At 44.2% G+C, this 17639-nt stretch overlaps 1 protein-coding gene across 1 annotated transcript in view; it reads right to left on the reverse strand.

Annotated features, from left to right (window-relative positions):
• Positions 1–6394: 6394 nt before the first annotated feature.
• The window catches only part of SQOR (sulfide quinone oxidoreductase), a 54131-nt gene continuing 42886 nt past the window's right edge, over positions 6395–17639 (reverse strand). Inside the window, exons 7-10 of the mRNA XM_002927896.4 lie at positions 17012–17195; positions 13228–13295; positions 12754–12932; positions 6395–11236 (exon numbers count right to left, since the gene is read on the reverse strand). Of these exons, the coding sequence (XP_002927942.2) occupies positions 11179–11236; positions 12754–12932; positions 13228–13295; positions 17012–17195 (489 nt within the window). The 3' untranslated portion in view covers positions 6395–11178. The remainder of the gene's footprint in view (positions 11237–12753; positions 12933–13227; positions 13296–17011; positions 17196–17639) is intronic.

Raw genomic sequence — 17639 nt, forward strand, 5'->3', positions numbered from 1 at the left:
GAGAGAGAGAGAGAGAGTGAGAGAGAGAGAGAGAGAGAGAAAGAGAGAGAGAGAGGAGGACTTTGAGCCTTGAGCCTCTGGATCTGGCCTTGCCTGATCTCCTTCTCAGACTTCTAGATACCTAAACAAATAAATTGCTTTTTTGCTACTTGGAAAATGAGAGGATTTGTACTAATATATGCCTCCTTTTTCTTTTACTCCTGAGCAGAAATATGATAAGGCTGAACCGTAAGACGCTTTCCAGTGTAATCCCAATATCAACAAATTTTCCAAGACACTGAAAACAGACTGAAGTTCAGATCCCTGTTCTGCTTCTCGTTTGTTATCTGATCTTGAAAATCTTTCAGGCCTTTGGACAATGAACACATAGTTCCTAGTCACAGATGACAGCCCATTTGTAGATTTAAAAATTGGATTCAAACTTTCATCTTAAACATAACCATTCAGATTACTATGTTTTTACAATTATTAATGTTTAAGCAGTAAACCTACAGTATTGTATTTGCACATAAAAACACATAGAAGGTATTCCTCGTTTAGAAGACAGCCACTAATTAGTCAGATCTAAGGTGAATTAGTAGAATGTAAGGATATATTTACAAGCTGGACTGGTACCAATTTGGAGAAAGCAAGCTAATAAAATCAGCTTTGCTGGAGCAAAATGGCACACAGTGAGGTCCTTGAGTCTCATCGCTTCCATTTGCTCAGATAAGGAAGGAGTAGGGTAAGGAGAGTTTTCTACCACAATCTTGTTAAATTTCAGAGTATGGTCCCCAGTCAACAGTAGGGCATCCACTCTGGGAGGAAGGGCCCCGGCTGACCACTGAGATTGTAAAAAAGGTGGGGACAGAGGTGTAAGCCTGGTCAGCAGTTGCCCCAACACCCTCTCCTCACATCCTCCCATCGTCCCATACAGAGATTGATGACCTCTCACCTTTTGAAAGAGACCCATGCCCAGGTGCACCACTTTCTCTCCTCTCCATCCTTGGCCTCATGACTTCTTCATCCAGTCTGTCCTTCTCACTTCTTTGCTTTGCTTCAGGCCTCCCTCTGCCATTTGCAATACTCTGCAAGCCAGCAGGGCCCTTGGGCCAAAGAGATTGCCAACATTTTCCAAGTCCTAGAAGGTATCCCATAAATCTACCAAAAGGAAGATTTATAACTGCTTTCGCCTGAAAGCTGGATATTCATCAGCTGTGGAAAGTTCCACTATCCCAGGTTTGGAATACCAATTTTTTTATGTCAAAAGTACTTTATGGTTTTATTCCATGAAAATCCCTGACTGAAGCGGTCTGAATAAAATCCCACTAGGGCAGATGGCTGCAATTCCACGGTTGGCAGGGGTTTGGAATTTAACCTGCTGACAGTGCCTCCCTTTCTGTCCAGAATCTTCTCTTCAGCTCTTCTCCCTTGCCATGATTGGCATTATCATCCATCACAGTCACCCAAGCCTGGGAGTCACCCCAGCCTCCATATCCCTCGTCCCTTGGGAGTCATCCCAAAGCTCTGGGCTATGTACCCTCTCCCTTTCATACTCACCCCTTTATTAAAGAGGAAACCTGGGAAAAGACAACCAGTTTCATTCAGAGTCGGCCAGTGAGGGAGGGGCACTTGCACCAGATGGAAAAGCAGAAGAGCAGAACTGTCCCCCCTCCGGCGGTAGCGGGCCTGTGCGTCTGTAGACATGAGGCTTGCATAGACCTACAGGCAACCGCCTACTTCGATGTGTCAGACAGCTGAGAGCCATGGGGCCAGTATTCCGTGCCATTTCTCAGTCTCCTGATCTCCTGAAATCCAGCAGCAGTTTTCCATGATGTTCGTTTCCCCCATCTCTTCCTGCAGTTCTGTACATACCTACTTCCCAATGTTCCAGGAGTCAGCAAACTTTCTGTGAAGAGCCAGATAGTAAATATTTTAGGCTTTGAGGGCCGCGTGCAGGTCTCTGTCACAACTGCTCAGTTCTGCCATTGTAGTGCAAAAGCAGCCCTAAGCAATACATGCACAGAGGCGGCTGACTGTGTTCCAATAAAACTTTATTTATAAAAACAAGCAGTGGCCTGAATTTGGCTCACAGATCCTACTTTGCTGACTTCTGTAATCTTCAGTTTCTTTCTGCCTGAACTATTTATACAGTGGCTTCTATTTGCCTAATATAATTTCCTAAATATTCCTGAATTTTCCCTACCCTCCATCATTAGTGCCTTAATTCAAGCCATCATCATCTCTTACTGAAGCTAGTTGGCCCTGGCTTTGGTCACTCCATCTGGAGCCTTCTCAATCCACACATCACTCACGCTGCTACAATTCCCTGTCATTCTTGTGTAAACTTCAATGTCTCTGCCTCCCTTTGAGTTATCTTATGTCGGGGCGCCTGGGTGGCTCAGTCAGTCAACCGTCTGCCTTCGGCTCAGGTCATGATCCTGGGGTCCTGGGATTGAGCCCCGTGTCTGGCTTCCTGCTCAGCAGGGAGTCTGCTTCTCCCTCTCCCTCTGCCCCTTTCCCCACTCATGTGCTCTCTCTCTTTCTCTCTCAAATAAGTAAAATCTTGAAAAAAAAAAGTTACCTTGTGTCCGTCAGGGTCATAATAGGGAGCACATGATAAGGTCAAGTTAGGATCATTCAAGATAGGCTTATTTACACAGGCGGCCTGGATTGGGAGAGCCACAGGCACAGTACAGACATTTGGGGCTTGTATGGTGGGGCTGTTTCCACCTTTAGGCCCGTAGGGATGGTGCAGGAGTGGTCATCGGAACCCAAAAAGAGTCGTGCAGAAAGACCAGGTTTGGAGTTTTTGTTTCCATGTTGTTTGATTTTTTTTTAATCTAACTCTTCTCAGACTAGTACTTCGGTAAAATACGATCAAAATTTATTAGAAGAAAAAATGATATTTGAAAACATATAAAACACAAGCTCAATTTTTTATTATTAGATTCAACAGATATAAAATATATCTGTCAAATTGCTATAAAAGTTTATAAACTCTTACTCTCAATTTCTGTTATTATCTCATCATGAGGCCAAGACATCCCTGCAGAGAGGGAGCCAGCCGCACCTGGAGCTCTTGTCCCTCTGTCTCATCCCTACCAACAGCCTCCCCTGGCCAAACCCGAGCAGAAACTAGACAGCAGGAGACGCTCCCCACACCGCCCATGCCGGTCAGTCTCCCAGGGCAGAGGACAGCGTGCAAAAGGTAAGGATGGAATGGGAGGAACCAAAAGCAACATAAATCCCAGCCCTTTCACAGAACTAGAACGAACATTCCTAAAATTTGTACGGAAACACAAAAAGAACCCTGAATAACAAAAGCAATCTTGAGAAAAAAGAACAAAGCTGGAGGCATCAGGCTCACTGATTTCAAACTGTGTTACAAAAAAGCGATAGTAATCCAGACAGGATGCCATTGGCATAAAATGAGACACAATGAACAAAATAGCCCAGAAATAAACCCATACATAGATGATCAGTTAAATTACAACAAAGGAGCCCAGAATATATAACGGGGAAAGGCCAGTCTCTTCAATAAATGGTGTTGGGAAAACTGTACAACCATATGCAAAAGAATGGAACTAGACCACTATTATGCACCACGTAAAAAATGAACTCAAGACGGATGAAAGACTTTAGTGTTAAGACCTGAAACCATAAAACTAGAAGAAAACATAGGCAGTAAGCTCCTTGACATCAGTCCTGGTGGTGATTTTTTGGATTTGACACTAAAACCAAAGGCAACAAAAGCAAAAATAACAAGTGAGACCACAACACACTAAAAAGCTTCTGCACGGCAAAGGAAACCATCCACAAAATGAAAAGGCCTCCTACTGAATGGGAGAAGATATTTGCAAATCACATATATGATAAGGAGTTAATATCCAAGATACATAAAGAATGCATACAACTCGATAGCAACAAAAAGAGAGAAAATCCAATTTAAAAATGGGCGGGGGGGGCCTTGGGTCTGTGAGTTTGAGTCCCACATGGGGTGTAGAGATTACTTAANGGGGGGGGGGGGGGGGGGGGGGGATATGTACCTGCCTGGCTCAGTCAGGGGAGCATGCAGCTCTTGACCTTGGGTCTGTGAGTTTGAGTCCCACATGGGGTGTAGAGATTACTTAAATAAATAAAAGACTTAAATAAACAAATAAATAAATAAAAATGGACAGAGGATCTGAATAAACATTCTTCTAAAGAAGACATACAAATATCCAACAGACACATGAAAAGATGCTCAACCTGACTAATCATTAGGGAAATGCAAATCAGAACCACAGTGTGGTCTTACCTCACACTAGCCAGAATGTCTAGTATCAAAAGACAATAACAAGTGTTGGCGAGGATGTGGAGCAAAGAGAACCCTTGTGCACTGTTGGTGGGAATGTAATTTGGTACAGTCATTGTGGAAAACAGTATGGAGGTTCCTCAAAAAATTTAAAATAGAACTACCACATGATCCAGCAATTCCACTAGGGAGAGGTAGTGGAATCCAGCAATTCAGTGTCTACCCCCAAGAAAATAAAAACACTAATTCAAAAAATATATATGCACCCTTATGTGTATTGCAGCATTATTTACAATCTCCAACACATGGAAGCAGCCTAATTGTCCATTGATAGATGAATTAATAAAGATCACATACGCACGTGTGTGTGCGCATGCACACACACACATACACACACGTGATGGAATATTATTCAACCACAAAAAAGAAAAAATATTGTCATTTGCGACAACACAGATAGACTTCAGGGCATTATGCTAGGTGACATATGACAACAAACCAAAAATAAAAAACAAGCTCATAGATCCAAAAACAGATCGATGGTCACCAGGGGTAGAGGGTGAGAAGTGGGTGAAATGGGTGAAGGGGGTCAAAGGGTACGAACTTTCAGTTATGATATAAATAAGCGATGGGGATATAATGTACAACATGGTGACTATAGTTAATAATACTGTCTTGTATAGTTGAAAGTTACTAAGAAAGTAAATCTTTAAAGTTCTCGTCTCAAGAAAAAAATTCTGTAACTGTGTATGCTGATGAGATATTAACTACATTTATTGTGGTGATCATTTTGCAATATATACAAATATCAAATCATTATATTATATACCTGAACTAATATGATATTATATGTCAATTATACCTCAATTTCGAAAACTAGCCCAAAAAAGGAAAAAGAAAAAGACAAAAAAGATTCCAGCCCAAGATCCTCCACTAGCCCGTTTTCTACCCTGTCTTCCTGTGGTGCAATACCAAATTATCTATAGTTCCCTCAGACCCCCACCTCCATCCCTTTACACATAGTACTCCCTATGCCTGGGAAGCTTCCACTCTTCTTCCGGGAGAGTCTTGCCCATGTTTCAGGACCATAAAGATTAATGGTTTGGGGGTGCTCAGAATATTTTTCTACCAATTTCCTTTTGGTAGCAAACCCCACTCCCCTAGATGGGAGTGAGCACAGGGTCAAAATTCAGCCGGTTAGTTCAGTTACTTAGCAAAGATTTACTAAGAACTTACTTCGTGCTCTTCTAGATTCTACTCTTCTAGGTACTAGTGATACAGCGCTGAACGAAAGAAGACAAATCCCTGCAGTCATTCAGATCGGGGAAACACATTTGTTTATTAGATGATAATCGTAATCCTTCCTCAGAACTGGCTAATGGACATTTAAAAAGCAAAGTTCCTCTTTTCCCTCTAGGGAAGCCAAGCTGGGAGGACCTGTATATAGCGCTCTTTCCTAGCCACACTGAGAAAGCTTGTCCGCCATAGAAGATGGACTCAGAGGGAAAAAGAATTAGGAGATGGAAAGAGAAATTACCTTGACTGTATTATTTGACTCCTAGATCCAGCCAAGCCTGAAGTCTACCCTTGGATTTCCTAGTTATATGAGCCATTAAGTTCCCCTTTTTTGCTTAGACCTATTCAGCTTGGATTTCTGTCACTTGCAACCAAATGAGTCTTCACTAATACAGGGACTCAGCCCAAACTTTGCTTTCTTCTGGACATTCTCCCTGAATGACTAGTATAAGGCAGTGGCATGTTCTGAATTCTATGAGCACATACGAATGGGACCTCACTCTTGGCACTTGACATAAGTAATTAAACAGAGCTCACTTAGGACAAAGACTTTCATCTCTGAATCCCCAGGGCCTTGTATATATTAGATACTTCCAAAATGTCTGTGGGAGTAATTAATAATGAATTCTTGAAGTTATTGAATCCCTGGAGAGAGGGATTGATTGAGATCAAGAGAGATCGAATACAAAGGGCCTTCTATGATCTAAACTAACTGGAATCAACACAACACAACTTAGGTCAGACCAGCTGCCCACAGGACCCCTCCTGGAAAGGAACCCATCTGTTTCTATGGGATAACTCATTACAAATCACTAGGAAACAGCCAGTCCACTTTTTTATTGACTTGAGGCAATTAACAACTTATATCGAGAGCCGTGCTTATTATTTGGTGAGCACTAGCTAAGAGTCCTCACAATAACCCAGGAAGGTAAATACTACTACAATTCCCATTTTACAGGCAAGAAAACAGGGCCCAGAGAGTTTCCCCCAGATCCAGAGCCAGTGAGACCCTGGCTGGGTCCAGATCTGTGCTCTCAGCTACTACTGCACGTTGGCTAATCTGACACCGGGAACCTTCCAACCCTGAAAGTCTGCTGAAGGGAGGCAGGGAGATGTAGTATCGAGTAACAGAATCCACCTGGCCTCCAGTTAGAACAAGGATGTTGAAGACGCATGTCACGACCCCGGTTCTCCCAGGCAGGCAGGAATTCCTAGTCGAAGGAGACGTGTTTCTGAGTGCTTCGTTCAACTACCAGAGTTAACGACAACATAATCTTCAGTCTCCGTGCCAAACTGCTGAAAGCTGTACCTTGATTCATGGAGTGCTTACCTCAACTCTAGGAAGTAGATGTTACCACCAGCTTGACAGGTGGCAAGGCAGTGGTTCAAAAGCTTGAGTTGAATGTTGAGACGCTAGTGAATGGAGAGCCCAGACTTGAGCCCAGGTCTGTGGTTCCAAGTCCTGTGTTCCATCGGGCTGTCCTTCAAGGTCTGAAGCCAACAGGTACCAGCGCAGCAACCGGAGTTCCTGCCCTTCTGCAGCTTCTGCCCCCTATTGGCCTAGACGGGGCCCCAAACCGTACCCGACGGACACAGTCGCAGTTCTACTGCATGCAAATATGGAAAGCTATCACTGAATTTAGGGTTTTCCAAGTGTGCTCTACTCCAAGGAAGTTAATTTTAGAAATCAATATTGAGGGAGAAAACTGTCCAATATTTCACCATCCATCTTTCTCAACTGTCTTTTGTGATCTTTCTACCTATCTGTTGCAAAGTATTAACTTTGACTTTCTCCTGCATAGAGACAAGCATTCTCCTTAGCTACTTGGCAGTTAACCTAACTAGAAAGACCTGGTTTTCATTAATCCATTCAAAAAGCTTCAGCTTGGGATGCCTGGGAGGCTCAGTCGGTATAGCGCCTGCCTTCAGCTCCAGCCGTGATCTCGGGGTCCTGGGTTCAAGCCCCCCATCAGGCTCCCTGCTCAGTAGGGAGTCTGCTTCTCCCTCTGCTCCTCCCCCCACCACTTACTCTCTCTGTCTCTCTCTCAAATAAATAAAATCTTTAAATTAATAACAAACAAAAAGCTTCAGCTTATCCAAAGCAATTCTCTTGTTCCTTCCTTCCCTGAGATGATGACAATGTGTTCATCCTGATGAAAGCTCCAAGAGTGGTCTTAGGGCATGAACGTGGAACTTTGTTTTAAAATCAGACTGGAGTTATCCAGTGCATTAAAACAATTAGAGAAGCTACTCTTATACGTTGGGTTACAAAAGCTATCTTCCTCAAAAAGAAAAATATTCCATGTCTTTGGTAATTCTGTTTGTGGGATTGTTGTAGGATTATGTGAGAAAAGTATCTAGGACTGACTATACCCCAATTCTCTACTAGGTATGGGACATATATTTGTTACATTAATTAATTAGCAATTCTCTCAGCCAACACAAAGGATCTGTGCTCCTCGTATAATTAATTACTCACCAATCTACTCCTCTCTCCAACCAACCTCTGGGTCTTCAACACATAAGAAGTATAAAACGCAGACAGCACTTGCAATGTGATTCTTTTTGTTTTCAAAAAGTTTATATGTGATGATATTAGGTCAACAGAGAAAAAGACACCAAGACTTATTAGTTACTATAACTGGGGGATGGATTTGGAATAATTTTTATTTTTTATCTCTATTCTCTAAGTTTTCTACCAAAGTCAGACATAAGAGGGCGCCTGGGTGGCTCAGTTGGTTAAGCCTCTGCCTTCAGCTCAGGTCATGATCTCAGGGTCCTGGGACTGGGCTCCCTGCTCAGCGGGGAGTCTGCTTCTCCCTCTCCCTCTGTCCCTCACTCTTGCTCCCACTCTCTCCCAAATAAATCAATTAAATCTTTTTTTTTAAGTTAGACATAAGCAAAAAACACTAAAAATGTTTTTAATAGCAAAAAAATCTAAATCTGAAACCATGTTCCCCCTGGTGACAAGTCTCACTTCCCTCCCTGTACCCCAGTGGTCCCTAAGCTGCCACCCTAGCCATAGCTCACCCAGGGCTAATGCCAAGGCAGGAATTTCAGTCCCCAGGAAGAAGCTCCAGGGACAAGGGGAGGGGACCAAGGAGAGATTTCTCAAGTCAATAGTTGTAGCCCGGTGTCACTTCCGTATTCTGAAGGCATCAGCCTCTGAGTCAGACAAAGCTCTCCACAGGGCGGGACCTGCAGCCTCACTCTGCCAGAGGCCCCACCGTTGGAGAAACCACCCACCCTTGCTCTATCCTGGTCTCACCCCTTTTTCTGCTGCCCGATCCCAATAACTAGAGGCCGTCTCAGGGAAGGTCCATCCCTTGGCCAACCCCACAGTTGTGGTTAAGGAGATAAGGTTTCAAAGGCCAAGCTTTTCTGGAATTCTGGCCAATAGTGTTTACTGCTCCTTCCAGCCTTGGCAATGAATTGTGCCCAGCATAATGTGAATCCAAAAGCAATTCCCTGATGCTTGGAGGTTTATTCAGAAAGCGTGATCATGAACAGTCCAGGAGGCTCCGCTCCACCCTGCGAGGGATTTCAAAGTGACTTGACCTAGAGCCTCCTCAGCCATTCCCAGAATCCCAGCCCATCCCTAAAAATGCAGAAACCGGCTTCACCAGCACTTCTGTCCATATCCAGGGAGAAAGTAATGGCTGGCTATTCGCAGGACCTCTTGGATCTTGCAGAGGGAGATCGTGTGAGGTGAATAGCACCCAACTCTCCCTGCTCTCGCATGCCTGCCGGCACGGGCAGCCCACCAGGAGCCAGGCTGCAGCCATCCCAGGGAGGGACTCGGAGTTCAGGGTGGAATAATCCCACCGCTGCCTGCTTCACAAGCACCGTGTGAATGCACATGAGGTGACGAGCACCTTTTGTGGCTTTGCTCTCCTGTTCTAGAACTGGGGTGGGGTGGGGGGCGGTGAGTGCACCCACAAGAGTGGTCAGTATATTGTCCAAACAGGACATTCTGGAATGAAAAGGGCAACTATGAATAGTTATGCCAGGGTAACAGGTGTTAAACAGGAATATTGCAGACAAGATATGTGGTTACCACAGAAAACATCTTCCTTCCGCTCCTACTGCCAGGGGTCAGCTCCTGGAGTGGTGGGTGCGTTGTTCTCTCCCAGAACATGTGCCACCAAAGAAAGTCTCCTTTCCAAACCAATCAAGACCTCAACCAGCAAGCCCCCTGGCATCCCAGGAAAAGATGAAGAAACAATCACATGAACCACAAAAGTATGAGCACAGCATTCTCCACCTGGTTCACACTAAATCTCCCCGGGCCAGAAACGTACTTGGCAGGTAGCACGTGGTCAGTAAATATCTGTTGAATGAATGAATGAGCGTTTCTCAAGTCATTCGCAGAACTCCAGGAAATCAGAAAGACTTGGCAGTCCTAGGTAACACTGTTGCCTAAACTAGGTAACTATTAGGTTTGAACGCAGGACAGCTGCAAAATCTAAGGCATTACCTAAACTGCTATGCATTTCCTTTTGGTGGAGTTTATAAGTAAATATGAAATGTACAAAGGTTTACAGTAACAGACTGAACTGAAACTGGAAGTTTCTACAAATAAACAGATTGGGAAAAAATGACTTTGAAGCCACCGCTGAGCTTCAAATAAATGAATGATTTCCTGCAATATTTCCAATGTGAGCTCATTCAAATTGTTACTGGCCAAAATCGGGACTGAGTCAAACCAATGCACACTACGCACATCAGAATTCCTCTACCCTCATCCTCCGTGTGCCTAAGTTCCCTGAAGAGCGGGGGCCGTGAGACAGTAAGATTTGCAAAACGTTCAGCGGGGGAAATGTCTGAGAAGTCTCAAGGAGAAGGAACGGGAGGGACGGGGAGGGCTTTCAGACCATAATGCAGGTGGGACACCTGGGACAGGAAGAGGGGAAGGTAGGAGGGTCCGGGATAGAGAACCTCTGATGACACAGTTGTAAGACTGTTCCAGCCAGGTTGATGGGTAATCCTGGAGCCAGCTGCCCGCAGAGTCCCACCTCCTACAGTGGTGGGCCAGCACCACGTCAGTCACTAGCCCGGAGGAGGTGTGGCCTCGGCACAAACGTGGTGGCAGAGCCAAGGGGTAGCAGCCTCCATGCCCCCGCAGAGGCGTTCTAAGCATCACGTGTTCATGGCGTCACACACGCCGTTTGAAATAATGCTTTCCCTGGAGTGACCTTCTGTGAATCCAAACACGCTCTGGTGAAATCATGCCAGCCATCAGTGGAACGCTTACAGGAGGCAACAGGTAAGCTCCCGCCACCAACTTCTGCTCCCAACTGCTGTAACTTGTCATTCCACTAGTCAAGATCAAACTGTCTCACAGAATCTCAATCAATGGCAAGCTTTTATTTAAAAAATAGAAATCTATTCTTTCATTTGAATATCTCCAAAGAATCGAACTCATCCTGGGCGACCACATGGTGGCTATCCAGAGGCACTGAAAAGGGAGGCATTTGGTCACCATGATCCAGCAGTGAATTCTTTGCATAGGGTTAGGTTTTAAGTTCTTCGTGCTGCTCTTGGTCAATCAGCGACTGTGATTTGGGTTCAGAAGCCATCCAAGGAGAGCAAGGGTTGAGCCCCCCTTAACTCATACCCAGATGGAACACCTTCCTCAGAAAAGCTGGTCCTCCCCAATAACCCCTGGAAGAAATGACCGGAGAAGATTATTTGCATCAGAAAAGCTGAGGGTGATTTCAGCAGCAGGAAGCTGAACGGGAAGCCAGGTTGCACACAGAGCCTGCTTCTCAGCACATAAAGCAACATTTGTCTAGTGAAGTAGAAAGATCCCATGACCCGGAGGGGACAACGTACTTTGGATCCTGGCTTTGACGCAGACTTGCTAGGGGAGCCTGGACATGCGGGCCCAATTCAGCAAACAGGTATGAAGCCTCCACTACATGCAAACCGCAATCCTCTCTACTCTCATTTGCTTGTGAATTAAGTATAGGTCAGGGTTTCTCAACCGTGGCTCTACTGACATTTTGGACCAGATATCTCTTTGTGGTGGGACTGTCTTGTGCATCTTAGAATGCTCAGCAACACCTCTGGCCTCTGCTCACTGGACACTCCCAAGCACCCCCTCCAGTTGTGCCAATCAAATGTCTCCCTTATCTCTGACTGTCCCTTGGGGACAAAGCCACCCCTGCTTAAAAACCACTGCTGTACACATCCTGACTTAACTATCTCTGAAAGGTTTGGACAAGTGAAATGAGATGGCCATCCTTTGGACAAAGAAGAACTCTATTAAGAACTCTATTTTTATTACTCTATTTACTTATTGAATGCCTACTATGTCGCTGTCTTTCTATGTGTCATCTCATTAATCCTCAACCCATGAGGTGGGCAATGTTCATTTCATTCTGCAGATAAGAAACTTAAACATAGGGACACCTAGGTGGCTCAGTCGGTTAAGCCTCTGCCTTCAGCTCAGGTCATGATCCCACGGTCCTGGGATCGAGTCCCACATCGGGCTCCCTACTCAGCGGGGAGTCTGCTTCTTCCTCTCCTTCCCACTCATGATCTCTGTCACTATCTCTGTCTCTTTCTCAAATAAATAAAATCTTTTTTTAAAAAAAGAAACTTAAACATAAAAAAAAAGAAAGAAACTAGAACATAGACTGTTTAAGCGACTTGCCCTAGGACGCACAGCTAGTGAATGGCAGAGGCAGGAATCCGACACAAGTCTACTCCAAAGCTACGCTCTTAATCACTAGGTTTTATTTTTCCTGGAACACAATAAAAACAAAAGCTGGCAGATGAAAAAGTACTTAACACGTGAAAGTGATTTACTATTATCATCATTATTATTATTATTATTACTATTACTATTCATCCAGCAGCTAGAGAGAGCCAGGGCATGGAAGACAGAAGACTTGGTCACTGTCAATAATGAAGAAGAGAAGAGGTTGCTTCCCCTGGGGCTGGCAGATGTGGGATGGCTCCCTTTCCTCGCCCAGAGCAGCCTCTCTCCCACCACGCCCGGCTGAGGTCACAGATCCTAGGTGCCATCACTCATCCATGAGAAACAGCGCAATAAAGCAGATCCCACCTGCTGGTTCTGCTGCGGGTCCTGATCTTTCCTGTAGCTTGAAGGCCTCCTTGAAACAACCACCTGCACAAGCCAGTGAGCGCGTCTCTACCCCAGGCCATGACCTTACCTCAGCATCATATTCCAGTACAGGAAAGGCATCAAGTCGGCCTTCATGACGTACATGGTAAGTCGCTCTCTGCTCTGGTCAAAGGGGAAGGTTTCCAGTGGCTGAGCATTGTAGTCAAACTCCGCGAGAATCACACGGTTGTAGCCAGTCACCAGTGGACACGAGGTGTAGCCGTCATACTACATTTGCATGTGAGACGGAGTTGGAAAGTGGCTTTTTTCATGGTATTATAGAAATACTTTAGAATGTATTATTTACTCTAAATAGTGGCAATATTCATTCTTTTTTGTATATTTTCATTTTTTGTACAGTGAAACATGGAAATTATCTAACAAAAATATATGCAAAAGGCAAACATTAAAGAGCCCCTATGAAAGAAACCAATTAAGAAAGTGGCAGAATTGGGGAAAACACTGCTTTCACACAGAATAGGAGATGGTAATTGAGACGGGGCTTCGTACAAGGCATACAAACCTTTTTCACTGGTTTTTGATTCTTCATAATCAGAGAAATTGTTCTGTCAAGTATTCCCGACTGGGCAGCTATAAGAGAAATGGAAAAGTCAGAAAAATATAAGCATCTAGGTTTTCCAAGAAAACTAATTTGCAAATAAATGCAAGCAAGTTAGGAAGCCTCTATTCCCCTACCCCTCTAGATTTTAACTAGAACATGACTCACCTTACCACTCGAAGTTCTGGCTACCAAAAAGGGTTCTTTAATTCATCAAAGGCCCACAGAGATGCCTCTGTAAGTTCAAAACTCAAGAGCCAGTTCTCTCCGACAAGAGAACCCTAAGGATGGCCCTCCCCCAAACCCATTCCCCCTAATCCTAGAGGTCAAAGGTAGTCAACTTGGTCTGTGTGTCTGGAATCCCCTAGCCTATTCAGATGTCCCTTTGTCCTTGTTCAGACAGCCTCAGGTATATCCAATTAGGCCAAACAGTGAGTTGTCCCCTGTACTGGAATGCCCTGGCAGAGGCTGGTCTGGACCAGATAGAGACAGTCAGACACATAGACAGATGTTTTTGGGGTTTGATGGCAAGAGTGGGAGACTGCCTTTTTTATTTTTAAAATATTCAAACTCTATCATTCTTGTTTCATCTATCCCATCATACAGACCACTTTTTTTTTTTCTGGAATATTTTCAGAGCAAACATCACAACAATTCACCCATAATTTTTTCTGTGTATATCTCTGAAAAATGAGAAACGTCTTAAATACAAACCCAATCGCATTTTTACACCTGAAATACTAGCAATAATTCCTTAATATCATCTAATTCCCAGTCTGTGTTCAATTTTGAATAATCAAGACTGCTCTTTTAAAAATACAGGCAGTTTGTGTCTCTAGCAGTAGAAAACTAGATTTACTTCTGAGAAAAGATGGGTTATGTTTATACTGTAAAATGTTCATTAAAGCAGTTATTTTGCGATCCCCAAAGTCAAGAGTCAACAAAATTTATCTGTAAAGGGAAATTCTACAGGGGTGTCTGGCTGGCTCAGTCAGTTGAGTGTCCGACTCTTGATTTCAGCTCAGGTCATGATCTCAGGGTTGTGAGATCGAGCCCTGCAACGCACTCTGTGCTCAGCGAGGAGTTTGATTGAGATTCTCTCTCTCCCTCTGCCCCTCCCCCTGCTTGCTCTCTCTCTTTCTCTCTCTAAAACAAGTAAACAAACCTTTAAAAATATATATACAAATTTTATATATATTTTTTTATTTTACATATATATAAACTTGCTGTCCTCATTGTTTTAACATCTCTAAAGGTCTTATTTCCATTTTGGAAAACTCTGTTCCCTGTTGAAGGTCATAGAGAGCTTGGAATCTTTACTGAGAAGACCCGAGGAGGCCTCTGCAGCAGGGCATCAGGGCCAACAGATGAGGAGAAACAATGGCCAGCAGGTGCCACCAGCAGAGAGGCTGGGACCCAGGAAGCAGTCACACTGTCCAGGTTTAAGGTGTGTGTGTGTATGAAAGTGTATGTGAGTTGTGGGTTTTCCCCATATTATAATCTCTTTCTGTTAAGCCCAGACCTTCAGTTAACTTGTTAAATGTCACATCCTGGTCTTGACTGTGGTGTGGGTAATGAAGGGAGAATCTTGGGGCAGAGAAAGAGGCATGAGCCACAGGAAAGCTGGAATCAATGTGGCAAGATGGGGGTCTCACTCACAGTAGCACAGTGGTCTGGAATGAGGTAAGACACCTGGTTGGGTGGCAAGTAACCCAAGAATGGGTTATGGAACAAATGAAAACCTTGCTAGGGATACTCAGAACACCTGGGGAAGGGAATCTAATGAGAAATGTGGATCCACTTGGGGAACACTGGGACGACTGTTATTTCATCGCTAAAATGTGAAATGACACACACACACATATATGTGCATTTAACATGAATGCAATGAAAGCATTCACACTGTCTGAAATACAAACGGATTGGAAACAACATAAATATAATTTAACAGTAGACTCATTAAATAAATTCTGGAGCAACCATACAATAGAATATAGACGGGAAAAAAACAGATGTAAAAACAATGGGGACACTCTCTACATGGTTAGGGGGAATGTAGAAGCAGCAAATGCAAGACAGAGCTGGGAGCAAGATTTTTCACGTATAACTTTTGTGTAATCATATTTAATATTATCTCTTCAGAACAGTAAATGAAATGTGTTTGAAGTAGGCCACACACTGGGTAATCTGGGCTTCACATGCATCCACAGGCATTTTCCACACATAAATTCATCAGGTTACAGTAAGAGAAATGTAAATTTAAAGTACCGTCATGCAGTCTGCCTATAAATCAGAAAGAGAAAAGATACCTTTACAGTGGAGAGAACCAACAGGCACCCCTTCACCCAGCGATGGAATCTAGCTTCACCAAGGATAAGACAACCCAACATGGCGGGCTCCTAAGGTAAGACAGCGGGAGGAACACAGCCTCACGTGTGGAGGGTCTTGCCAACCTGAATCTAATTTTAAGAAAACCACCAGACAATTCTAAATTATGGGATGTTCTACAAGACAACCAACTTGGATTCTTCAAAAACGCCAGTGTCATGAAAGTCAAAAAACAAATGTCAGAAGCCCTATTCTAGATTAAAGAAACCAAAGAGACATGACATCCAATGCAGTGTATAACACTTAACTGGCTCATGGATATGGGGGGGGAGGGTAATAAAGGCCATTTTTATGAAAACTGGAGAAACCGGAACTGGCTTGTATATGAGAGGATTATGAGATAATATAGTGTTCAATGTTCCATTCCTTGGACATGATCATGGTCTTGTGGATATGGAGGAGAAAGTTCTCTTAAGAGATGCAGGTCAACGTACTTGAGGGTGAGGTATTACTATGTCAAAACACACTTTCAAATGGCTCACCAAAAAAAAAATGTACATGGAGTAATAAAGCCAGTGTTACAAAAGATGATAACTGGTTAATATCTGAAGGCTACATGGATATTCATTGTACTTTCCAATTTTTCACAGGTTTGAGATTTTTGAACTCAAGAGTTGGGGGAAAGGATTATTAATAATGAAAAAGACATTGAGTACGTTTTCTAGAAAGCGTTTCGTGGGTTGCAATAGTGAAAGCAACACAACCTGTTCCGCAGGTATGCAATTCACACAAAACACTTGTGTTTTATAGCATCTGGAGAAGACAGTTCCTGTCTAGAGAGGACAGCATCTAAAAGGTAATTCTCCTCATCACTGCTAGTGCAGAACATGGAAGTAAAGAATTTAGTTTTCCAGTCTAAGGCCTTAATCGTGTACCAATCAGGGCACGCTCCACTGCATTTGTCCTAACAGAACAATTTTCTGGTCTGCAAGCTTTCATTGACTTGCATGTGTTTTCTGTGGAAACAAACACTTCCCCAACTTTACGGTGTTTCAAGCCGAAGAAAAATAGCCAAACTGCCTAGTGTCACAGGCAAAAAAGGCCAAGGAGAGGAGCGTGGCAGTATGAGAAGTAACAGAATTCCAGAGAGCTGGGAAAGTGGTACCCTAATGCGCCCTCCCCTGCAAACAACTACTCGGACCTGAACGAAGGCAGAGGAGGTCAGGCTACTCTTTCTTCTTCACACGATACTAAGTTCACAGACAACTTGCTTCTGTGTTAGGAAGGCTGAAGTCATTTTTAGGCCACAAAAGTTTCATTATTAATGCGATGCCATTTGTGCCAAGCTTTGGTTTTTGTTATGATAGTGCCTCAGGGTGACATCATTCTGAGAGAGGAAGAAACCAGCTCATTCTCTTACCTACTGCAGCAGCGGTCTTCGACGTGGGAAGGTTAGTGCAGTCCCCAATCCCGAACACATTTGGGTATTTCTTGTGTTGAAGCGTTTCTTTATCTACGTCCACCCAGCCGGCAGCATCAGCCACCGGACTCGCCTTGAGGACATCTGGCGAGCTCATGGGCGGTGTCACATGAAGCATTTCATACTACAAAGAAGGAAAGCATCCAAATCTGTGTTTTTTCCAGGAATTCTCTAGCCCCACAAGCTGTCCCCTGATCTCCTTACCATACTACGGCTGCTTGGCACACCACCTACTTCCGTGGGGGCTCTGCTCCTCACCCTCTCCAAGATCCTACACACCTCCATACAGCGTCCTGATAAAACGACTAACCACTCTCTTGCCTGATGTGTCTCCCCGTATAGGGTCAAAATGATCATCCTGGGCAGGAGGCATGGGGGAATCAGAAACCCTGGAATGGGGGCGCCTGGGTGGCACAGTCGTTAAGCGTCTGCCTTCGGCTCAGGCCGCGATCGCGGTGTTCTGGGATCGAGCCCCACATCAGACTCCTCCGCTGGGAGCCTGCTTCTTCCTCTCCCACTCCCCCTGCTTGTGTTCCCTCTCTCACTGGCTGTCTCTCTCTCTCTCTCT

This window comes from Ailuropoda melanoleuca, chromosome 5 (assembly GCF_002007445.2).
Source record: "Ailuropoda melanoleuca isolate Jingjing chromosome 5, ASM200744v2, whole genome shotgun sequence".
NCBI lineage: Eukaryota > Metazoa > Chordata > Mammalia > Carnivora > Ursidae > Ailuropoda > Ailuropoda melanoleuca.